Source organism: Pseudoliparis swirei, chromosome 19 (genome assembly GCF_029220125.1).
Source record: "Pseudoliparis swirei isolate HS2019 ecotype Mariana Trench chromosome 19, NWPU_hadal_v1, whole genome shotgun sequence".
Classification (NCBI taxonomy): Eukaryota; Metazoa; Chordata; class Actinopteri; order Perciformes; family Liparidae; genus Pseudoliparis; species Pseudoliparis swirei.
The window spans coordinates 6,638,053-6,662,616 of record NC_079406.1 but is presented as its reverse complement, the minus strand read 5'-3'; the positions used below and the strand labels follow the sequence as shown (position 1 = coordinate 6,662,616).

The 24,564-nt window shown below is 45.2% G+C and overlaps 2 protein-coding genes across 11 annotated transcripts in view; both read right to left on the bottom strand.

Annotated features, from left to right (window-relative positions):
• Positions 1 to 4,459, bottom strand: part of LOC130209905 (centrosome and spindle pole-associated protein 1-like) — a 47,381-nt gene extending 42,922 nt beyond the window's left edge. For 6 of the 9 annotated variants that reach the window (XM_056439813.1, XM_056439816.1, XM_056439817.1 and 3 more), the window contains exons 1-10: positions 4,365 to 4,454; positions 3,611 to 3,712; positions 3,004 to 3,076; positions 2,806 to 2,909; positions 2,496 to 2,561; positions 1,536 to 1,867; positions 1,367 to 1,452; positions 1,122 to 1,218; positions 804 to 861; positions 186 to 469 (exon numbers count right to left, since the gene is read on the bottom strand). In XM_056439813.1, the coding sequence (XP_056295788.1) occupies positions 186 to 469; positions 804 to 861; positions 1,122 to 1,218; positions 1,367 to 1,452; positions 1,536 to 1,867; positions 2,496 to 2,561; positions 2,806 to 2,909; positions 3,004 to 3,076; positions 3,611 to 3,709 (1,199 nt within the window). In that variant the 5' untranslated portion in view covers positions 3,710 to 3,712; positions 4,365 to 4,454. Of the gene's footprint in view, positions 1 to 185; positions 470 to 803; positions 862 to 1,121; positions 1,219 to 1,366; positions 1,453 to 1,535; positions 1,868 to 2,495; positions 2,562 to 2,805; positions 2,910 to 3,003; positions 3,077 to 3,610; positions 3,713 to 4,352 lie in introns of all 9 variants that reach the window. The other 3 variants (XM_056439815.1, XM_056439814.1, XM_056439818.1) reach the window with 3 other exon arrangements.
• A 1,115-nt stretch (positions 4,460 to 5,574) lies between these two features.
• snx25 (sorting nexin 25) lies at positions 5,575 to 24,055 on the bottom strand. 2 transcript variants are annotated; one of them, XM_056439824.1, is made up of 22 exons: positions 23,750 to 24,055; positions 22,770 to 23,486; positions 21,926 to 22,010; positions 16,986 to 17,202; positions 15,591 to 15,763; positions 14,058 to 14,244; positions 13,645 to 13,715; positions 12,564 to 12,754; positions 12,197 to 12,328; positions 11,898 to 12,047; positions 11,671 to 11,799; positions 11,397 to 11,561; positions 10,884 to 11,015; positions 9,011 to 9,142; positions 8,731 to 8,844; positions 8,423 to 8,500; positions 7,804 to 7,887; positions 7,577 to 7,694; positions 7,319 to 7,385; positions 6,803 to 6,984; positions 6,589 to 6,689; positions 5,575 to 6,480 (listed from the first exon to the last, which is right to left on the bottom strand). In XM_056439824.1, the coding sequence occupies exons 2-22, from the start codon at positions 23,109 to 23,111 to the stop codon at positions 6,415 to 6,417; spliced, it is 2,916 nt and encodes a 971-aa protein (XP_056295799.1). In that variant the 5' UTR covers positions 23,112 to 23,486; positions 23,750 to 24,055; the 3' UTR covers positions 5,575 to 6,414. The 2 variants fall into 2 exon arrangements, with proteins under 2 accessions (XP_056295799.1, XP_056295798.1); XM_056439823.1 differs by having other exon boundaries at positions 9,011 to 9,151; positions 23,750 to 24,054.
• Between the last annotated feature and the right edge of the window lie 509 nt (positions 24,056 to 24,564).

Below are 24,564 nucleotides of genomic sequence, written 5' to 3'. Positions count from 1 at the left end.
AGGAAACACAGTTTTTAGGATGTGCCATTGTTGTTGGCGAAGTCTGCCATTCACATTCTGCATTTAAATTGGCACACAAGGCTTTTATTGTGACAGTCACAGGAAGCGCCGTGCGTTTGCTGAGGCTATCGCCGAATGACATTGTGATAATTACAGCGTACGTGAAGGTAAAGTTCAAGGGGTACCTGGGCGTGTCCGTGGCCCTGGAGAAGGAGGGGGCAGCAGGGTGGCGGTTGGGCGACAGGCCTCCTCCCCCAATGCCCAGGGCGGCGCTGTACTCCAGCAGCGGGGACTGGAAGGCAACATGGGGCAGCTCGGGAGGAGGGAGGGGAGTCTCTCCGTCTCGGACACCCATCTTCACGTTGTTGGGGAAGCCTCTGGACGAGGTCTCGCCGTCTCCTGTTGCCGACGGCTCCAACGCCCGATGAGCTCCTCTTCTGCACCGTCCAAACTGTCTGATTCGGTCCGGCTGATTCATGGAATTAAGAAAACAAAACTGAGAGATTGACGCATGAATTAAATTCCCCTTTAAGTCTTGGTTTCTGTGAGCTTTTTTGGTGTTAAAAATCAAGTTTCTTTCAACTTTTTTTGTTTGCGTTCCATACGTTGTTGCCTGCCTTGTCCAGGTCACCCTCGAAAAAGAGATTTTTAATCTCAATGGGTTTCACCTGGTTAAATAAAGGTTTAATAATAATTTTAAAAAACATTATACCACATTGGTCCAGTGAGTAATCTGAAAAAATGAATCAACGATGCCCTTTACACAAACTACAGGGGAGATGGTTGCCGTGGGGTCGGCTCACCGGTCTCTCAGGATCATTGGCCCCCCTCGCAGCGACTTTCAGCTCCAAATCTTTCTCCCTGGAACAAAGACACAAGCAATATGAACAAGCAGAGGTTCGGGGCTCTCCTCACTTTGAGAAGATCCCTGACGGACACATGAGAGTTGCCAGGAAAGAAGCTCCCTCATGTCGGCCGTTCATCTAGTAAACATGATGGTCAGACACTTGATACTGGCTTGCAGCACGAGAAGGTTTTAAGATCTACATGCGTGTCATCTCCCTGCTTTACATGTTATTATGCAGGCGTTACATTGAGCGGAACAAAGGACCAGAACACACCTCCTCTTGTTCCTGTGCTGTTCTGCTATCTGCTCCTGCAGCTCCTGTCTGTAGCGCTCATTCCTCCGCTGCAAGGCATCCTCTGCATCGGCTGCCCCTGAAAACATGCAACACCAATATAAATGAAATGCAGATAAAAAAATAAAAAAATATGATTTGATGAGAACAGCACAAGTTCAAATTGACTTGCAGCGCAGTCTTGTAAAACAAGTAAAAACACTGTACGGTTGAAAAGTCCTTTTAACCTATTTTAAGGCCAGTGGCAAACTCCACATCCTCGTTCCTGGTCAGTGCTCTCGAGCCCTTGCCTCCTAGAGTCTCCCTCTTCTCCCTGGGAGAAGCAAAACAAAAACACGATAAGTGAGCGTCTGCCATTTCATATCATGCGCTTAACATACATGAATATACACACACCTTCCATCAGTCTTATAGTCTCGTCTTTTCTCATAACTGGCCTCGACCCCGATATGCAGGCGCCTTCTTCCTTCCACCAGGTCCAGCTCCTTGAAGTATTCCTCCTCCTCCTCCTCCTCTTCGGAGTCCCGGTCCAAAGGCTTCCCCAGCCGGTCACAATGCCTGGGAAGTACCGACGACTGCTCCTCGTCTGCCTCGGGGCAGGGGGTCGCGACCTCCGCGAGGCGCGGAGGTCGCGACCCCCTGCTGTCCTCTGTGAGAGGGGCTGCGTCGCTGCGGAAGGGCGGCCGCTGTTTGGGGAGAACGGCTGCCTGGCTTTCAAGCAGGTGTTGCTAAAGGAAACACGATCGTAAAAAAGGGGATGTTTGTTCAGAAATACTGTGTGCGAGTACAGCCGGTCCACGGCAACCACTCAAAGTAGCAATGCCATGTTGGGTCATCAGAATCAGAGGAAGGTGGAAGAAGTCATCAAGACTGAAATCTATTTTGTTTGTTTAGCATTCCATTTCAACAATTTAGCCGTAACCATTATTATAACCGTGCATACACGGTTAAATTAATAGCAAAGGAATATTTTCGCTATTAAATTAACTATTTATACATTATTTAAGCTAGCAAGCAGGTATGGATTTAAATTAGTTGAGCTGCGTCACGATATTTGCATTTATTCATTGGAAACAAAGTGCTGAAGTGACCTCAGGGAATGCATCTGAAATGCATTTTGTATATTTTTGGAATCAAAAACAGGCTTGTTGGATCTCTTATTAAATCTTTAACGGTAAAGAATGAGGGGTGGAGTTCTGGATCACTCACTCCTGTCAAAGGACTCCACAAAGAAGCAGGAAAGTAAAAACAATAACGGTCCTGACTCAGAGTTTTGTAAAAACATAAATACCCTGTCCGGTTAAAGATATGATCTGGAAATCAACAGACATCATGAAGTCGTCAACAGACATATACCTTGATGGATCTCCTGTTATTGAGGCGACTTAGTGGCCCGGGCTCTGCATGGTCAAAGTGTTTTTTCTGCAACATAAAGCGTCTCCGTCAGGATAACAACACTGGGACTTTGACACTTGAAGCCCGACTCGTGTCTGCATTTCAGCTCTCAAACAGCTGGGGAAGTGACATCTACCTTGCAGGACGATTAAGCCCCACGTAAAAAACTAGAAATAACTACTGTGCATCTCGAACAAAGCCTGAACTGACCTTTGAGCTCGCCTGCTACGGCCAAACACAGAAGCAGACAGTGGAGTGTGTGTTGTGTCACCTGAGCCATGTAGCGCCGGTAGTCCATGCGGAGCTCGTGCTGCAGCCTCTGTTTCTTCCGCTCGTACTCGATGCCGAGGGGCAGACCCACGCTGCAGCGGTCCTCTGACGAGACACGCGCATCAACATTTAATGCCGACAAGCCGAAATGAGAGGACTGACACTGAAGAAGGAACAACACATCGGGGGGGGGCTGTACCTTTCTCCTGCACTATAGACCTCGGAGGGATGTTCTCCTTAGCAGTGGAATCGTAGGCCCTGTGGGGTTTTGCCTATCAGCCAAAATAATAGAACAGCACGCATTAAAAGAGACAACAGGATCCCTGAGAAGGGGTTAAACACATGCTCTGTTCATTTATTAACACGTCAGTCAATACTTTACAGTTACAATTAAAAACATGTGCATGTCATCCGTTTTGGCTTTATCTGTGATCAAATGAATCTTTGAGAACCACATTTTATTTTTTTTATGTATATATGCATGTGTGTATATATATATATATATATATGGTTCTTTGAAATAAGTTTTTTTGAGAAATCATAGGTTAGGGCACTTATAAGCTAGATAGCTTCAGCCTTGACCCTTTCGGTCAGCCACGTTCTTCTTTTGTTGAATTCTGAATGTGGTATATTTTGCTGATCGAAATAAACGAAACATTTACTTTTTGTTTACTTTTTATAATGTATTGTTTGTCACTGGATTCACCCAAGTATATATTAATGTGTGTATATTCAATGGTTATTAATACGCAAACACGACCTGGTTCTAAACCAGTGTTCAACCTAAAACCTCATTCCCAACACACCTGTATTTCCATGTACGGAGGGTTGTGTTCCAAACTGGCTTTATCCTCGGCCATTCTCGCCTTGCGCTCCCTGATGAAGTTTTCCAGCTCGTCGTCCATCTCCTTTTTTAGGCAAAAATCAGAAAACCCAGCTGAGAACACAAGACGTCATGCTTGGCATAATTTAGGACTCCAGACTGCACATTTTATACTTTTAATTGGTGCCAATTGGGTTGACACCTATGGATTTTACGGCCCAATGGAAAAAGGGGTTGGACTGTGTGCCAAGGAGGGACGATAAAAACAGGTGTTATCACAACCTGAGAACAGCAGGTGACTGAAGTATTCCTCTCCGATTAGTGCTCTATAAATAAATAAATAATGGTCCCTTAATAATAATCATAAGGGCTTCGATGATCTGAACAACTCTAACAAGTCGGTCACGTTACTGTTTCTTTAATTCCCCGTTGTCAGGCAACAACAATGAGATAGCGTCACTTTTGACCACAGATAGCGTTAACCCGCTTAATAGTGTTACCATAGCGGCTATCATAACACGTATTAAAATCACAATTATTTTTTAACACGTTAAACCCGTTGCGCGGGATAATTTGACTTTAGCTAGCGCGTTAGCTTTAATTTAAGGAAAGACAATTCAAGCCAAACGAGGCGACACTTTCAAGCTAACTCGAGCTTACAACTGGCTCTTCGTCAGGCAGGCGTTAGCTCGCCTCTGGTGATTACCGGCAGCCCGTTAACTAACCGTTAGACCCACCGTTGAGCCACGTTAACGTATGACGTTACCGGGTAAGGCAATGTCTGCTAGCTTCCAACTGTCTGGGGCGCCGCGCTCGTCCACTTTGAGTTCGGCATCACTAGCAAGTTTACACATCGTGATAAGCACTACTTCCGGTTTAAATCGTAATATTACTGTAAAAATAAAAGCCCATGTGTTACATTTTTTTACGTCGCCCAGCTGGAAATACAATTGTCTGCAATTGTTTAAAAGGCTCAGCCAAAATGCACGGTTCATGGTATTTATCGACGTACATCATATCTGGGTTTTAGGTACATTATTTTATTCGATTGCAATATCCTACCTGGTGGAACTGCCAACCAGGATAAGTCACACAAACAAGGTGTGAGGTAGCAGCTCAATTGCAATTTCCAAAATGGAACAACTATTTAAAAGTTAAAGATACGCAGGCGCGGGTCTAAAGTTGCTTAATGTAATGTGGTTAATTTATTATATTTCACTAGAAATGCCTTGTACATCTCAATGTTTCTCCTGTAAGCGACAGTCTGTGCTCTTACTTTGAAGGCACAGTTCTACTGCAGCGGTCTTTTGACTCTAACTCAGCTCCTAACAGAGAGGGAGCGCGTCCACTGTTAGGGGAACACATGTTGCATTCATGACCTCAGGGGAAAACACTGTAAGCCTCATACCTTTTGCAATCACATTATTCTTTTGTTTTATATTAATTTAAAAAAGTAAACCAAGTACAGTTGAAGACTTGAAGCAACGACTACTTGTTTTAAATAATTACATTTTAAACATTAAGTTAATCATATGTGAATGCAGCAGAACACTACTGAAAACACTAATAGTCGCAATACAGTCTTCACTGCTGCTCTTTAAAAAAAAAATCCTGTTGATTCAAAATGTGTATAGATAATATTGAACATTACTATAATATGCTTTATCAATATATGTACAAAACAATGTATTTTATTTATGTGTTGCTGAAAGTAGGCAGTCTAAATGCTTTGGAAGAGTAAGGTAGGGTCTTTAACCTTTACTCATTTGATTTCATTCATCACATCAAAAAAATTTAATAGTTAAACATAAGTCAATACAAAAAAATATGAATAATGCTGGGGATAAGGCTGGGGATGTCTGGATTATTCAATGTGTGTCAATGAAAGTAATATTTTCTATTAAATTCAGTATCTAAAGACCATTAAAGAAAACGAAAAAGGCCAAATCCACTTTGTTTGCAATTTATTGCTTATATAAACGCTCTCTAAACAATTTTTGGTAAAAATAAAATCTATCAATAATAATCATAAATAAAATCATCACAATGACTGTTACATGACATTATATTGCACAATTATAAGCCTTAACAAGAATCACAGAAGACAAGTGTTGCTCAGGTCGTGTGTAGGAGGAATGTTCAGAGATCCGTGGGCAAAGACGCACTCGGTTGCCTTCAGAGAGCGGCCGAATATCGGAACGTCAACTGTCTTTGCTGCGTTTTAATCGAGGTCAAACAGCTGGGGAGCAGACAATCCTGCTGTTTACTGTCACAAAGCGTGATTTGTTGTGGTACAGATCTGATGCTGCGCTGCTATCAAAATAAGAAAAGACAACAACAAAAGAAAAACCTGCAGACGTGGCTGACTAATGTCAAATTACATTTGATCTCGTGTGAATCTGGACCCTCAAATGTGCTCCGTCTAGTTAGACGGCTGCCTTTAAACGGGAAGAAGTCGGACTCCATGCGGTTTCTCCCGCTTCAGGCGGACACGTTTAGATCTGTGCCACAACAAAGTCAAAACCCCGGCCTCCTTTTTCAGGGTCTGGTGTCGGCCCAGCTTTTTTATCTTCTCACAACGGCCTCTACTTCCAGAATTCAGCGTGTGTCTCAGCATGTGTCTCAGCTCTGACTCCAACGCGTTCTGTCTGAGGTTGAACCAACAAAGGCCATCTCCCTGTCTGGCTTGGCAGTTTATGATTGGTCAGCGACAGAAAGAAAGGCCTTCGATCCAAAGACTCTGTGTTACACGTGTGTGTGTGTGTGTGTGTGTGTGTGTGTGTGTGTTCAGATGTTGTCCACCTCCGTGCTGAGTTCAGGGCACACTTCCTTGAGTAACATTTCCATCAACACCTAACGGAGACAGAGACAAAATGATTGGTTTTGCAGCATACACACACTCACACACACACACATAAGTAGTTTATTACTGACATCTTTTGACATAAGTATCATTCTTACATAGAGAAGATGTTTGTTGGCACTGGCCTCCTGCAGGGCATTGAAGATCTTGATGATTCCATAGCGGGCATTCTGCTGGCCGACTAAATTTGCTAGTGCATCTGACAGAAGAGATCACATGAAACGAAGTAAAGAGATCAGACGCGCTCGTGCATTTGACATCGACAGGTGTGTGTGTGCGTGTGTGTGTGTGCGTGTGCGTGTGTATGTCTACCTGGGATATTGTCGAGTAGTTTCTGTTGAGCCCGTTCCTTGGTGTCTCTGCGTTCGCTGTCAGTTCGGACCCTGACGTGAGGGGCCAACTTGCCGTTGGGCCAGAAGGTGTCCTTGAACACGTTGATGTAACACACCGACATCTGTTCACAGAAGATCCAGTTCACCGTGTCCCGGATCTGTCTGTATGAAGAATAGAAGATGTTAGCCTCATTAGAGGTCTAAATAAACAAACACACAAAATATAAACACACACTGGAGATCCAGTCCCAAATCTCAGTCAGTAAAAGTAGGAGGGCACTTATGTACCGTCTGTTGCCTCATTAACTGTTCCCTGCAGGACAATTATCACAACAAAAAATGTGAAGTCACCGGTTAGTTCGTTACTCAAATTAAAAGTGCCAAAAACACTGTGAATAAATGGAAAAAAAGTAACACTTTAATTGGCATTTTGAGAAATTGACATTCTCTCCCCGGCCCCACACACCCCAAACAAAATAAAATAACTCGAACTTACTTGTTGATGGTTCGTCCAAATGTCACCTGGACTAGTGCAATTAGGGTCTTCCTCACCCACTTAAACACTAGTGAGGGAGTGTGTGGGGGGGGGGGGGGGGGGGACAGACAGACAATGAGAGACGGAAACAGATCATATAAATCCACTCAGAATTCACGATTTGTTCCGGAAAGAACCAAAAAAATGTTTATAGATATTAAAATGAAAAATGCAACAGTGGATTAAAAAAAGAAAAAAGGCCTTCGGCGAGCTACCCACTTCCTCTGAGTTCAAAGATCTCCCCGATGAGCATGAAGCAGGGCTCGGCCAGGGCGTCCCTCCTCCCGTCTGGCTCGTCACCGTAGTCTGACAAGTCGCTGTCGTCGTCCACCTCCTCCTGCACAATTTGCACACGGCACACACACAAACACACACACACACACAATCTCAGTGGGAGGGAGTGGCGAGTCTCTTGTCGCGCGAATGGCCATAAATGATGCCGTTACCTCGTTGTGGGAGAAGAAGTCTCCAGGTAGCCTCTCCAGGAAGGAAGCCAGGGAGAAAGACGACTTCTTCTGGATCGACATCACCTTCAAGCATTGAACCGGGTATCATCAATACACAAGCATGACCGATGCTTTGAATGGATGACAATAATAACACAACTGGACGCCGAATTATTAATCTAAAACAGTGGTTCTCAAATGGGGGTATGTGTACCCCTGGGGGTACGTGAGATTTCTTTTGAATATATTTAAAATGAACATCCATTTTTAAAAAACTTTGAAAATAGTTATAAAGTTCATAAACTGAATTGTATATACTATATGCAAAATGCTGCGTATTACATCTTATTTTTCCACCCAAAATGCTTTGCACTGGTCAGGGCGTAGTCGGCTGACAACAATATTTCACAGCGGGTACATCACTGAAAAAAGAGAACCACTGGTCTAGAACATACTGGAGGGAACTTTAAAGCCTCGGCCACCAACGCCAACCTGGATGGACAAACGGAGCGTACCGTTGCGGTCGTTTCTTTGCAACAGAACAGATCGTATCAGGCACACCGCAGCAGTGCGTTAGTGCCCCGACTTATTTGAATTGCAAGAATGAGAAATCGATTACCTTGAGGTGCTCTGGGGACGGGCTGAGGAACGCATAGAGGGCCTCGGACTGGCACAGTCGCTCATCTGTCAGCAGACGCTACACACACACACACACACACACACAGTGTCAACATCTTTAGCTGGTGTCATACCCGTTTCTACTTCTCCATCTGCTCTAGTGTATTTAAAAAGGTGTGTGCGTTATGTTGGACTTATTACAAGCACAAAGAGAAGCACCAAAGCCCCCCCTCCCCCCCCCCCTCCAGTCAGCCATACTATTACTCTCGTGTGTCACCGTGTTACAGTGGGTGCCGTTTGCTGGTTTACCTGGAGGAAGGCATTGAGCTGAGTTTTGCTCTTGTCTAAGAATTTCTGGTCGATGGATTTGAAGGGAAGTTTACTGAGCGACGGTAACTGGAGTTTCTTCAGCGACGGGAAACACTGCGGAGGAGGACGACAGCGGCGGGGAGGAAAAAAGAAGGGTCAATGAGAAACCGTTTAGTGCGGATTACTAATCCGCGTCAACGGTAAATGTAGAGGATCTAAAGAGGTGCTCGCGTGCGTAGGTTGACCCCAGGAAGCCGGCGTACATCGGTGCTGCGTTTACCTCGGTGAGTTTGCGGTGCAACATCTGGAATTCGGTGAGTTTCCTTTGGACGCTCCAGCGACTGTTAGCCGTCTCCTCTCCTTCCAGCAGGCTGACACACACACTGTAACAGGCCACCATCTCACCGCCCTCCTCTGTAGCCTGGGACACAGACGTGCAATGAAATGTCTAGATCTGATCCACATTCAAGAATAGTTAGACCACAGCCTTAATGTTAGACTACGGTCTTAATGTTAGACTACAGTCTTAATGTTAGACTACAGCCTTAATGTTAGACTACAGCCTTAATGTTAGACTACAGTCTTAATGTTAGACTACAGCCTTAATGTTAGACTACAGTCTTAATGTTAGACTACAGCCTTAATGTTAGACTACAGTCTTAATGTTAGACTACAGTCTTAATGTTAGACTACAGTCTTAATGTTAGACTACAGTCTTAATGTTAGACTACAGCCTTAATGTTGAACTAGTCTTAATGTTAGACTACAGCCTTAATGTTAGACTACAGCCTTAATGTTAGACTACAGCCTTAATGTTAGACTACAGCCTTAATGTTAGACTACAGCCTTAATGTTAGACTACAGTCTTAATGTTAGACTACAGCCTTAATGTTAGACTACAGCCTTAATGTTAGACTACAGCCTTAATGTTAGACTACAGCCTTAATGTTAGACTACAGCCTTAATGTTAGACTACAGCCTTAATGTTAGACCACAGCCTTAATGTTAGACTACAGCCTTAATGTTAGACTACAGCCTTAATGTTAGACTACAGCCTTAATGTTAGACTACGGCCTTAATGTTAGACTACGGCCTTAATGTTAGACTACGGCCTTAATGTTGGACTACGGCCTTAATGTTGGACTACGGCCTTAATGTTGGACTACGGCCTTAATGTTGGACTACGGCCTTAATGTTAGACTACGGCCTTAATGTTAGACTACAGCCTTAATGTTAGACTACAGCCTTAATGTTAGACTACAGTCTTAATGTTAGACTACAGTCTTAATGTTAGACTACAGTCTTAATGTTAGACTACGGCCTTAATGTTAGACTACAGCCTTAATGTTAGACTACAGCCTTAATGTTAGACTACAGCCTTAATGTTAGACTACAGCCTTAATGTTAGACTACAGCCTTAATGTTAGACTACAGCCTTAATGTTAGACTACAGTCTTAATGTTAGACTACAGCCTTAATGTTAGACTACAGCCTTAATGTTAGACTACGGCCTTAATGTTGGACTACGGCCTTAATGTTGGACTACGGCCTTAATGTTGGACTACGGCCTTAATGTTGGACTACGGCCTTAATGTTGGACTACGGCCTTAATGTTGGACTACGGCCTTAATGTTAGACTACAGTCTTAATGTTGGACTACAGCCTTAATGTTAGACTAGTCTTAATGTTAGACTACAGTCTTAATGTTCACATTATTCTTTATATGTGGCCAATATCAGACTCCAGTGTCCACGGGTTACGGTTCTGAACTGACCCGCAGGCCCAAAAGAAACATGGAGGCCATTGAAGTCCATCTTCATGGTTTTATTGAACTGTCAATACGTAGTGGAAACCAGCAATTTAGTAAACTGTGCTGATGTAATACCACATATGAAAGTGGCCCAAATCATAATAGAAAAGTAACAGTTTAAAAATAATATTATATATATATTTTTGTTTTAGTTTGTGTTTTTGTATATATTTTGTATGTAATGTGACATATGTAAGGGAAAAATAAATCTCATTTGGGTCCTTTTTGCCTGCAGTGTGAATGTGAACATTAATATAGCAGCTACCTTGTTCCTTCAGCTGTACTAGAGTCAGCCATTAAATGTATATTATAAAAGACAATAGAGCATACAAACAACAACTACCTCAGCAGCAGTGATGGTGGCCCTCCAGTGGCCCAGGTTTTCACACCACCAGTCGGTCCTGGTGATGTGCTGCTGGAGTTCCCCGTGCTCTATCTCCATGGCGCCGATCTCCTCTTTTAGTTTGCCCACGATCTGCAGACACACGGAAGGTTTGAACCAGCATGCCAGTCACAGTTGGATGAACGTGGCATCGGGACGTTTTTTAAATTCCTCTTGAAAAAGTGTTGTGGATATTCAGTCAAAAAACTTTAACAATGCAAATACCCAAAAGGAGGTACATGGGCTTTTAAGCAAATTCCATGTGCTATATTTTGTTTAGATATACATTTTTTTGCTCAACCAGTATACCTTTCTGACACTATAGACCACTCCAAGACTTAATGCTTGAGTGTTCTGGATGTTCACATTCACCAACTTAAAATATGTTTGTGTGGTTTTAATGCAGTTCTGCTGGCAAGCGATGGAATTCATTCCGATTTCGTTTTTTGGTCAGATTTGCTCGCGTTTCGTTACCTTTTTATCTGGTTTGGGTGCATTCTGGATGGAGCCCAGGGCCTGTCGCTTGTACTCCAGCTTGTCGTAGAGCAGGCGCAGTTTGGTCGCGGCGTAGCTGGCCTGCTCGTTGATTCTTTTACTGCCTTCGTCGCCCACCTCCTCTCCTGCATCCAGACCCTGACACTGCAGAACAAATAGATCTTCATTAGAATGTGGAACAGCGGAGGCATGCACACTCACAGATGATACACCCGAGTATCTTAACAGTTGGACAGCGTTATGCTCGTCTGACCCCTTCCTCCTCCTTTTCCTCCGTGCTGCACTGCGATTGGCTGCACTGCTCGTCTCGCCTGATCAGCCCGTCGTAGTGTTCGGAAACCAGGAAGGAGGGGTAGTACCGCTCTCTCATCGTCTCGGCCACCTGGAGGCGAGGAAGAGAGCGACAGGAACGCTTTACTGTCACTGTGGACCTCGTGAATAGGGAAAGACAGTCGTTACAGTTAATCAGTGTAAAAGCACCTGTTCTTGGAGTCGGACAAAGACTTGTGTTCCCCTGTTCCCCACCAGACTCTGTTGGATCTCCTTAAGGAGAGATTTCTCCACCGGAATCTCCCGGCTCTCCACAAAGAACTTCTGGTAGATTTCCCCGACGATTTGGGGCACTTCATTCTGCCACGCGCACATAAACAAAAACCGCACACGCAGTTACATCGTCACATCAAAGCATTTTAGTGCACCTTGACTCATCGCGATGCCGCCGCCCCCTTTGATGCCACTCAGTATTTAGCAGCGTTGGGCCCGAGCTCTGCTGAAATCACCTTGTTGGCAGTTTTCAGCGTTTCCACCAGTTCCCAGAAGCTAATCAGAGCTCTCTTATCCACTCTCTCCAGGTAAACGCGGAAATGCTCCCGGTAGCCTGGGTTACACAGGATGTCATCGAACTGGAGAATCTGGACGCGGGAAAGAGAGACAAAAACATCAGCCATGTGGAGCACAAGCAGCTAAAAAGGGGCAGTTCAGACCCAAATCAAGAAGACATACGATCTTCCTCTTACGGTACCAAGAGAGCCATTTCTCAGTCTGGATTGTTATGGTGTGAGTTGCAGAAATATAGTATTCATTTTTCAATTATTTAGCAACTTATTTTCCCCCCCGAGGCCACGCCTGCTGATTCACAAGTCTTACCTTCTGGCTTTGAGGCCCGTCGCCGTCGTCGGCCCCTCCTTCCTCGTTGTTTTCATAGTTGGGTCCCCCGAGGAGGCGGATCCTTTTCTCACACTGCTTCTTGGCGACGGTCAGCTGATTGATGTACCGTTTCATGTCTCTGGCTCTCAGCAGGTCCGCCTTCATGGCTGCTGACTCTTTACCTTTTCGCTCTGAGAGAGGCACAGCACCGCAGTAGATGAGAGAAACGTGTGAGCCTCCAGATCTCAATCACCGTCGGATGGATTGCCATGAAATACTGGACAAACAATCATGGTGCCAATATGCTAATATAATATGGAGAACAGGGTAAATAATACAGCTGATGATCATCATGTTAATATCCCCATTGCAGCCTCACAGAGCCACAGGTATGGCCACTTTTATTTTTATTTTTTTATAATGGTTTATTTAATAAGGGACAGTGCACATTGATAAAAACTTTGCAGTAAATGTGCCAGAGTTAGCCAAGAGGCTATTTTTCATCCGCAGTTCTTGGTCTTTAACCCACTTTGCCCTGAGTGGACCCTCGGTGCCGACAGGCATCATCTGACCTGACCCCCCCAGCTCTCTACATGGGGCCGTAAAGAGCTGGAGCAGCAACAAGAGATGGGGAGAATTGTACCATTGTGGTCACTATAATAAATTGCATTCCAGCATTGTGTATTATATACAAACAATAACCTCTGATAGAATTCAAGTGGTCCGAGAGAATACTGGGCTTCTGCTGCTCCTCGTTGTTGTTTCCAGGCTTTAGAAAATCTAGCCTGTCCCGGGAGACTTCGGCCAATCACAGGTCATTTAAGAGCGGGTGCGTTCTTGGGTTGACAGTTATACAAACGCTTTGATTCAATGGAGGAAAAACATGCTGAAAAGGTTGCTGTTCCAGCATTGTCCTCTCAAAGGATGTCAGAGACCCACACCGTGGCAAAAAACACAGGAAGGCAACTCCCACAGAATTGACTCCCACTGAAAACTGCATACGTCAGCTTTAAAATTCCCACTTTGGGTTTTTTTTGGTCATAATTCTTCAGCCTTTCTGTCCTCCGATGCGTTTCCGTACCTTTCTGCTTCTTGAGTTGAGGGAGGCTGCTGATGGTGGTGGCATGAATAATTTCCACCACTATCTGATACCTATAAAGAGACAAGAGATGCACAACTTCAATCAATCAGAATCAATCTAAATGGGCCGTCTTAGGATGCATGAACCGAACACCACCAGAGTGCACAAGAGCGAAAGAGCTATAAATACGGTACGATGAAATTGTCCAGCCCGCATTTAGCTCTAGTATATCAGCAAAGAGTCTGTTCCCATGGTAACTCCACAGCAGAAAACGGAGTGGTGGTTAACATCGTCTGGTTAAACTATTTGTGTATATGTGGCCGCATGTACACAGTATGCTTCTTTTAAAAAGGTCGACATCCGTACGGGACACCCCAGGGCTAAAGAAGTCAAAGTGTGTGTGCGCTGCTCGCCTGAGTTGTTTGAGGAAATTGACATCGGCAGAAGTTGATATCAGTTTGACGAAGTCTTCGTAGGAGGCAGCGTAGGTGTAGGCTTTCTTCTGCTGCTCAGCCTGCTGCTCCCTCTGCTCCAGCTGAGACAACAGCATCCTGTTGATGGAGTCTGGATCGCTCAGCACTTCCACCAAAGGTTTCAGCACTGCGGCACACACAAAAAAGATAGAAAAAGGCACAGGTGAGCTGAACGATCGCGTTTGGCCCTCGTCTTTGAGTTTTAACGCGGTCCGTTCGTCGACTCTGGCTGGATTCATTCAATCGCAGAACAGGGATCTGTCGGCGAGAGATCTGCACTCCGCTCAATGCACCTTTCAACACAACACTCGAGTCAGGCGTCACTCGCACAACCCTGGGCATCCTTTCACCTGCCGAAAATGAAATCCGTAAAAGTGACTTCAAACCCCCCCTGATGCAGTGAGTGCACAGGTCATTCGAACAAACGGGAGTTTGGGGTTACGTTACTCTTCAAGCTCACGGAGGGACACGTCTGTGGGAAATGCAGTTCTACAGTTGAAGCGGAGTGTATGTAATACATGAATAACTAGAATGGGCACTCGGTAGAGCGCATACCTTCGCATATCACAAGATTGGGCATTGAATTATGAACATTTTGGCATTAGTTGCATGCCAATTGGGTAAAAATTGACCGTGCTATGGTAAAAAGAAGAGTTTGACCTTTTCATGACCTTGACCTTTGACCCGATCGATGCCAAAATTTAATCAAATGGTCCACGGTTAATAACAATCATCCCACCAAATTTCATGCGATTCAAGAAGATTTTGACCTTTTCATGACCTTGACCTTTGACCCGATCGATCCCAAAATCTAATCAAATGGTCCCCGGATAATAACCAATCATCCCACCAAATTGCATGCGATTCGGTTTAAAAGGTAATAATACATTTCTTCATTTCATCTCTCAATAGTCAGAGCAGGCAGAGAGTGGGTGTAATTAATAATGGTGGTTACATGCAATGTAGGATTTCCAGTTCCACAGCTCTGGTATTTGGCCTGTGGGCTCCCTGACGTTGTTTATTGTGACAGTCAAATGCACACGACAACATCAGCCACAGCTCCAAAAGATATTTCCCTTAGTCACAAAATACCTGGTGTGACTGAAAGCGCTGTTGTGTTATCAATGTCCGCTTCGTCGTCCTTCACAGCCGACAGGCTCACTTGTCCTAGCGTGTGTCGACCGGTAACGTGAACTCGGGCTGCATTGCATTCGAGTTTCCGGAAGAAAAAAAGCCCGGGCAGAGGGCACAACACCAGGACCGTGTGACCGGAGCACCTGGATGGAATGCAGCCGTCGTTCACGTCTATAAAATAACACCTGTGCCTCTCCTGGTGTCATGTCAAACAAAACAAAAAATTGTCCGCCTTGAAAAGAAAGTTCAGTAATGATGAGCTAGCGGGGAAGAACAAAAAGACATCTGCCTTTGGAGTGTTCACGAGCTGCCATATGCGCCGCCGTGCTCGCGCAGTACCTTTAGTGGTGATGACCTCTGTGAGGCAGCAGCGCAGTGTGTGAGACTTGGCGTCCTTTCGTGGCAGCAGACACAGCAGCAGTATTCTGGCTACACAGCGGAGGAAGACCAGCTCGGAGTCGGGGCTGACCAAACACGGATGGAGAGGAAACGGACGAGTGCATTCCTCTGGTCTAGAAACACACAAAGGAGACATAAACACAAACGACAGAGCTCGATGATACGTCGGAGATCCTTCTCCATCAACGTCCGCCTTCGCTCCGTGTTGCATCTCAAGTACTGCTAGATCTTTCCTGAAGTACTCCGTCTGTCCGGGTTGGACTTTCACTTTGTCTGTCTGTCTGTTGTCCGGTCTCCGTATGTCTTGACTTTGCTGGTCGACCGTTTACTCCACCTGCGTGTCTTCTCTCGTCGTAAGTTATATATTTCATTTAGTCCGTATGCTTTTACGTTGTGTCTCTGACATGTTTTTATTCCGTCCATTTTAACATTGTTCTCCCTTATTTTATTTGCTTTGTCTGTAGATTGTATTTGTAATCTTGTGTTTTTAGGTTTGTTCTTAACATCAGCATCAGTGGGACTACAGATGAAAGATAGCCTCTTGGCTAACTCTGGCACATTTACTGACATGTTTTTATCAATGTGCACTGCCCTTTATTAAATAAACCATTATAAAACTAGAAATAGCACTCGGTAGAGCGCAGACCTTCGCATATCACTAGATTGGGCAATGAATTATGAACATGTTGGCATTAGTTGCATGCCAATTGGATAAAAATTGACCGTGCTATAGTAAAAAGAAGATTTTGACCTTTTCATGACCTTGACCTTTGACCCGATTGATCCCAAAGTCTAATCAAATGGTCCCCGGATAATAAACAATCACCCCACCGAATTTCATGCGATTCGGTTTAATACTTTTTGTGTTACGCAAATAACACGCATACAAATAAATTAATAAATACACGGCGATCAAAACATAGCCTTCCGCATTTTCAATGCGAAGGTAAAAAGGCAACGAGGGAGGCCGGTTCGTCTCCGCAGTGCGATCAAATGATCTCCCGCCCCGACTTGCCGGGATAATCAAACCAGATGACGTGTGAATCATCCCTCTGTCTGCAAGCGCACCTGGCGGGCGCGAGGTAGCGAGGGCAGAGGATTGTAAATGAGGATTCATTGCAATAATCTCACCCCATCTGCGCACACAAAAAATTTTAGTGCTGTCGGAGGGAGGGAAATAGTTCCATAAGGGCGTCGAAGCCGACTTATTTTCTGTGAAGTGATGGACGCGTTACTTCACTGCGAGGAACACGGGGCGCCGCGCAGTAACGAAGCTACGGCGACGTGAACTGCTCACAATCGTGTGCGCGCGTGTGAGATCTCGCGTGTGCATACCGTGCCGACGCGGCCTTGAGGTCGGTGAAGTGCGCGTGCAGGATTCGGATGGTGTCGTAACACACCACGTTGACGAGGTCAATGTCGGCGAGCCTGGACCGCAGCTGGCCAATCATCTGCCACCAGTCCTCCGACAGCATGGAGTACAACTGGCCCTGGTCGTGACTCAGGGGGATGTACCACGACAGGATGTAGTCCCTGTAGGCGTAGTCGAACACTGGGGACGGAGAGAGGGAGGGAGGGAGAGAAAACTCAGTCAGGTAACACGTCTCTACATTTTAATTGTAATGAGTTGAAGAGTAAAATTATTTTTGGAAAGTTTTAAAGATGCGGCCAGTAATATTCTACCAACACCACTGGTGTGCACTAACCATATGGCTGCTGAGGTTTCAAGTGATCTAAACAAGAGGAGATGCCCCAGCTTGATTTTTCCCTTGTGAATGCTCTAATCTCCCAGGACCCCTGAACACACCCGGCATTTGGACGGTGGAGAAGTATCCTCTGTCTATCCATTTGGTGAGTACGCGCTGCTTATCATGTGCAGGCTCATGGGGTCTGGGGCCCCATCCCAGCGGCACACTTTGAGAAGAGGAGCGCTCCGTCACAGGACTGATAGTCGAGGGGACCACACATGATCCCTGGGCTGCAGTTGGCGCTCCGCCAGATAAGGCACAAACGCAACTGATCATCTGTGGATCCCTTTAAACAGGGTTCTTACACATTTTGACCAATGGATTTCCATGACTTTAAACCAAATTTCCACGACCAATCTGAAATTTCGGTATAAACATGAACAATTTAGAAATTGTTTTGCGTTTTTGAGCGTCTTTCTTTAAAAAAAACACATCAATTATTTCAAACTCGGCGTAAATGAACATGTGAATATAACAACATTTCCATGACTTTTCCAAAAACTTTCATGATTCCAAGCCTGGAAATGACCATTTTAAAATTCCATGACTTTTCCAGGTTTTCCATGACCGTACAAACCCTGTTTAAAGTACCTCTTTTATATAGATATAGATTTATATGATGTACCCGTTTTGTCTCGCCTATGTTAAATATACCTTTGATGTAAAGGTAATGTAAGATGTCTTGCTTTATAACTATGTTGTTTGAAGAGAATAAACATACTTTGAAAAAAGCTCTCTCAATTAAAATTGCAAGATTGTGTCTACAAAGCAGTGACCTGTAACGATGTTGGGGTTTGTCTGGAGACAAAGCTAACGGTGTTACAGGTCACAGCTTTGCATCTCTTGAGCACTCTCAACATGCTGCATTGGCTTTCTGATGTTACTTTAAAGACAGAGCTGACAGCAGCTTCAACGGAAGTGCTGCACAAGAAGCAGAAACTGCTAAAAAAAAAAAAGAGAGGCTGCAACTACAGTACACATTACATTTTAATTCAAACAGTGAAATCTCAATCAACATTAATGCGGTAAGAACTGAATGCTGATGTTACGAGTTGTGCTTTGAAGGAGCGTGGTGCTTACCTTAGAAATCCATAAAAGATGTGAATCAAATCAATCTTTCCTTTTTTTATGTTTAGTAAAGTAAATGTATCGTGATGGACCATACCATCTCAACATTGAGAGGGTACATGGTGGACGTGGAATCACAGTTAAAGCAAGTCCAGGGAGTTTTTAAGAATGCGATACATAAATCAGATCTGATCAGATCCGTCACTTGTTTACACATCGGAGGATTGGGGCCCTTTTCACGTCGACCGTACAAACAGGTTCTCCACGTTCTCAATTAGTCTGCGTAGGCGTTTGTCCTCCTCCCAGAGTACAAAAGACATGCCGGTCGGATGAACCGGTTCCTCTGTTGCCTGGATGTGAGAATGCATTCATCCGTCTGTATGGGTTGGACTTGTGATCCGTCCTCCAGATGCAGTGATATCATGGGGTGTGGATGGGCGGAAAGGCTGCTGCTTCCGATAGTAGTCGCAGTGCACATATTAGATCATGTGAATGTCAGTCAAAATAAATCTTAAATAATGTCTGAAACACCTCATGACAAATTAGAATGCTATCAAGCACCATTTCCTTTTACTTTGGAAGCAAATGTTCAGCAGAAAGAAATGTCATATAATGTGGAATGAATAATTTCAGACATTTATCGTGCGCTGTTCCGACAACTCATGAATACTAAGTGCAAATCGTCGCTCCTCTGGGAAGCAAATGCCCTGAATTGGGAGCGCTTGATTAAAATCCAAAAGTTGAGCAACACAAAGCCAAAACACCGTTCATCAAAATAAGTGACAGTCGGTCTCGACTATGAACTTAATAGCGTCCTCATAAAACTTGTACCCACTCTGCCCCAAAAGAAGATTTTCAAAAACACACACTGGAGCGTTTGCAACTACACACCCTTGGTTTAAATCCTGCAGCCATCTGTTCCTCGGCAGCCAGACATACTGTGTGTGTGTGTGTGTGCAAGTGTGTGTGTCTGTGTGTGTGTGTGTGTGTGTGTGTGTGTTTTGAGACCAGGACGCTGTACTGTTGTAAACAAATACGAGTGGGAGGGATCACCGAGGAGACGTGGTGCTCGACAGAAACAGAGCGCCATCAGTCAGCGGTTTCCTTCGGTTTGTTTTTGTGAAAAAGCAGAAGCTGCAAGTCTCTCCCAAGTGTCAGAAAACATTGAAGCGACAATCTTTGAAAAGGGAGCCGATTGATTTTTGAGGGACGTGTCACAACTCCGATTTATTTGAGTGAAGACGACATAAAGTTGAGCTTGACGAGGGCGTGGATTTGCTTCAACACTGTCACTCACACATTGTGTGAACTTAAAGCAAAGCATTGGGGGATTTTTAGCAGAAAGTAGTCGGATGCTGTAATGGATTGTGCTCTGGTATCGTGATTCATTTGAATACTATAGCATATAACACGCTATTCTATTTGATTTCTAATATTGTGACACTAAAATATAAATGGCATAGAGGAACTACCGTGTATTAGATGGCATATATCGGTAAACTCGGTAAAATTCAAGCATGTCTTAAAGACATAAAAACATGGATGACCTGCAACTTCTTGATGTTAAACTCAGACAAAACCCCGTATTTTAATCGGCCCTGAGCACCTCAGAGATCAATTATCTGGTGATGTGGTTTCTGTAGATGGCATTGCCCTGGCATCCAACACCACTGTAAAGAATCTTGGCGTTATCTTTGATCGGGACTTGTCCTTTAACTCCCACGTAAAGCAAATCTCAAGGACTGCATTCTTTCATCTCGTAATATTTCAAAATCAGGCACATCTTGTCTCAAAAGATGCAGAAAAATTGGTTCACGCATTCACATTTTGAGACTGGATTACTGCAACTCCTTATTATCAGGCTGCTCTAATAAATCTCTTAGGTCCCTCCAGTTGATCCAGAATGCTGCAGCTCGTGTTCTCTCTAAAACTAAGAAAAGAGATCACATCACTCCTGCACTAGCTGCTCTGCACTGGCTCCCCGTAAAATCAAGAATCACTTTTAAAATTCTTCTCTTAACCTACAAAGCCTTGATTGGTGATGCTCCATCATATCTTAACCCTCCTGATGCCTTCGGGTCAATTTGACGATCAAATTCAATAATATCGGTGTTCTTCGGTAGTCAACAAACAAACATAAAGTGCCTCACACTTAAACTTGGAAAACAATATTAATTCTAATAATTTTCTGGAGGTTTTAATTGCTGGGGTCAAATTGATCCCAAGGGTAAAATATGTCAGTAAATATAAAGGTAACAGGAGGGTTAAACATTGAATCGGGTCAAATTGACCCGAAGGCATCAGGAGGGTTAAGGAGCTTGTAGTACCATATTGCCCCACTAGAGAGCTACGCTCACTAAATGCGGGACTACTTGTAGTTCCTAGAGTCTTAAAAAGTAGAATGGGAGCCAGAGCCTTTAGTTATCAAGCTCCTCTTTTATGGAACCAGCTTCCAATTTCAGTCCGGGAGGCAGACACAGTCACCGTTTAAGAGTAGACTTAAGACCTTCCTCTTTGACAGAGCTTATAGTTAGGGCTGAATCAGGTTTGCCCTGGTGCAGCCCATTGATATGATGCTATAGGCTTATAGCTGCCAGGGGACGTTTTAGGATGCACTGAGTACCTATCTCTTTTTTCTCTCCTTAAGGATGAATTTTCATCTCTCAATCACACGTTACTAACTCTGCTTTCTCCCGGAGTCCTTTGACTTCACGTCTCTGGGGTCATCGGACCCTATGAGACGGCATAGATCTATCTGCCTGATGGATCGCTGGGTCGTGGAATTCCTGCTCATGACTACGCCACTGTCCTGTTGAGACTCGCCCTCCTCCCCACCGCCATCTGCCTGATGGATCGTGGAGTCTCCATCGTGGAATATGCCTACTATGAACTATTCATACACTCTGTCATATTCATTGAATGTATTTAAATAAAATCTGTCCTTCTGTACACATGACATCTATTGTTCTGTCCATCCTGGAGAGGGATCCTCCTCTGTTGCTCTCCTGCAGGTTTCTTCCCTTTTTTTCCCCCTGAAGGGTAATTTGGGAGTTTTTCCTGGTCCGATGTGAGGTTTTGGGGCAGGGATGTCTATGTGTACAGATTGTAAAGCACTCCGAGACAAATTTGTAATTTGTGAAATTGGGCTATACAAATAAACTGAATTGAATTGAATATATGAGGTGGATAATGGATTCAGAGAGCTTTAGGGATAAGGGCGAACCTAAAACCGAGTCTATCGGGGTGAGCAGTGAACGTAAATCGCTTTAACAGCAATATCACATCTGACGCTCGAGTGATCTCGCGCATCGTGACTTGTTGGTGCACGTTGTGCTTGGCGCCGATCATCTGAAACCTTCCGCGCCGACCATGAAGTCTCGCAGGTCGACCGTTTCCAAATGCGTTAACGTGCGACGCGAGGCTGTCGTGAAATCTCCGAAGCAGCGGCGAGTCCATTACCTTCCTTCAGAGCTTTGTCCACGTTGTGCGACACCACCACCCTCCTGCTCTGGCTCGACTCCTGAACCGGCACCAAAAAACGGGCCTGGGAAACAAAGAGCGTCAGAGATCACGTCGTCGTCGCTTTCACATCACAGATGTTGACAAGAGCATCAAATCGAGCAAATATCGGGCAGCAACAGGTCAGGGGAGAACAATGGAGATCGGCGCATTCCACGAGCCTCAAATTCCAAGAAGGCAGCCCGCATTTGTCCCGGCTTATACGACATGTCAACCAGACCGACGCTTGTGACAACACTCCTCCGCTGTCAACGTCAATAAGTCATCAGTGCACAGGAGCACACCCACGCACCCGGCTGAAAGGCAGCCGCTGGGCTGCGGATGCCCATTAGTGGCAAACCCGCCAGACGGTTTTCAGGGACGCAATTTACTTTCCTTGCGGAATAAATCACCACGTATCGGAGCGTGTGTGATTGTGTGCATCTAAATCCAGCACCGTGACTCCATCTCATCCATTATTGAACAAGAGAGCGAGGAATTGAGATTGTGAAAAGCTGGAAAAAAGGGGGACGGGGAAATAATTTAAAGGTGGGGGAGGGGGTTGGAGGATGTAGCAGTCCAGAGGAGCAAAAGGAGAATAAGTAGAAGAAGAAAAATATTGAACATAGAAGTGTCTGTGCAACATGTTGAAGAAGTGCCCTGATGATGTTTCCGTTTCCTCAACATCAATGGCATCAGCAGTAATAATGCATGGCGTGACGGTCATGTAATATCACAGGGTGCTGATAGAAAGTGTGTGATTCATGATTATTGTGTTTCACTATAGGAGACACCGTCGCCTTACCATCAGCTTGTTGAAGAACTCCTGCTGCACGGCGGACTGCCTCTGGTTCCTGTCGAAGCAGCTGACTTTGAGGGGACTCTTCCGGACCAGCAGAACGAAGATCCCAGCCAGGAAACACAGCAGGGCGAACGACACGTAGATGAACAACTTCAAGAAGAACGAGGTGAGAGTCAGGCTCCCCCACGCCAGCTGAAACGCTACTGCTGCCACCACGCCCAGGCAGAAAGCCGGCACGAACCGGAAGGAGGAGCCGACGGCAGAGGTGGAGGTGGCCGACATGGGCCCCTCGTCTCCGCCGGCGCCGCTACTCCTTCCAGCCGGTGGTGTGGTGGTGGTGGGCATGCTGCGACCCCACCATCCATATATGTGCCACTACGAGTCGTGTTCACAACGCGGGTCCGCTAGTCTGTACGCCAAGTCCGACTGGTAGGTATACTGTGTACACTCGTGGACCCCCTCGACTACCACACTGTCTCCAGGACGAGGCATCCCCGCTCTGACATCTCCCCTCCGACCCGCGCAGCTAGCATCGGCCCGCCGGGCGGCCACATGCGGCGCGGAGCCCCGTCCGCGTAGTCATCCACGACACGGCGCTCCCGGACGGCAGGACGGAACGGCGCCGGGGGCTGACTCGGAAAAGAAGGCGACAGGAGCTCCTGCCGGGGTCGCTCGGACAGCGGAGACCCGGGGCGATGGGATAGCACCATCCACCGTCACCTTGGAGACACATCGGTGGAGGGGTAGCTTAGTGACTGTTGCTGGCCAACCGGGCCAGCAGGAAGCTTAGCTAAGAACACACTGTAATTAATTGGTACACGCTTTGAAAATGCATAATGCGTAAACTGCAAACGAGAGCCAGCAAATACCCTCGAGCCGCTGTGTGGTTGTTGACTTCTACGCCAACTGCAACGCGGACAGCTAGTCACCTAGCTCGCTTGCAAAGCAACCAATGTAACACCGGCTAACGCTAGCGTACTTACCTGTCGTTACAGTAGGGGTGCGTGACAACAGCACTGCATTATCGCTCTCCTCTGTGCGAAGTAACGTATCCGGGACTTTAAAGTATTACAGACGCCACGGCAGCCTGTACCAAGTCTACAAACCCCGACACATAAAAAAACAAACAACTGTAATTGTTTTCGTGCTCCAGCTGACTGTCGATCTCTCTGAACGTGAGCGGGCGTCAGCCAATCAGCGCTCGTGTTAACCACGGACTGTTTTATGTATCGCGACAGCCCGACGAGGCGGGGGGCGTTTCGTTTAAACGTTGTGGTGGGTGCACTGGGGAAAAGCCGGAGTAACTGGAGAGCTTCGTGTTGTAATCAAGCGCACAACCAGATAAAGGCTCATGCCTCTCTGACTGTTGGTTTAAATGGCCATCTGACTGTTGTCTTTGTTTGTGTTACGAAAGTTACAAAGGTGTATTAAAGTATCAACACAAACTGATGTTTCTTTCACATTTTACACGAAGTCAAATTATATGTCAGCCACATTCAAGCAAGATAGTGTATGAGCTGCATTTAAGGATTATTATGAATTCAGAAAGGCTTTGTTATTCCAAAAAAAGTAAAAAAGCTCAGGGTAATAGGGCCACAGTAATTAAGCCTTTTTAATACATGGATTTATAATCAAATAAATAATTGGCAAAAGACAACTGGCTAAAACTATATGACAGAGACATTTGATATATGTGGATGCATGTTAATTTTGGGCTACTGCCATGCGTGGAATTGCTTTCAGCACAACAATTTAAAGTCCAGTTGTGATTACAGCTATACACTTGTGTAAGTATTTC

Coding starts and splice junctions, on each gene's coding strand:
- snx25 (XM_056439823.1), bottom strand. CDS start 23,111: ATGCCCACCACCACCACACCACCGGCTGGAAGGAGTAGCGGCGCCGGC. Junction 9,152..10,883: donor CCACCATCACTGCTGCTGAG/GTAGTTGTTGTT, acceptor TCTGTGTCCCAG/GCTACAGAGGAGGGCGGTGA. Junction 7,386..7,576: donor GATCTTTGAACTCAGAGGAA/GTGGGTAGCTCG, acceptor CTCCCTCACTAG/TGTTTAAGTGGGTGAGGAAG.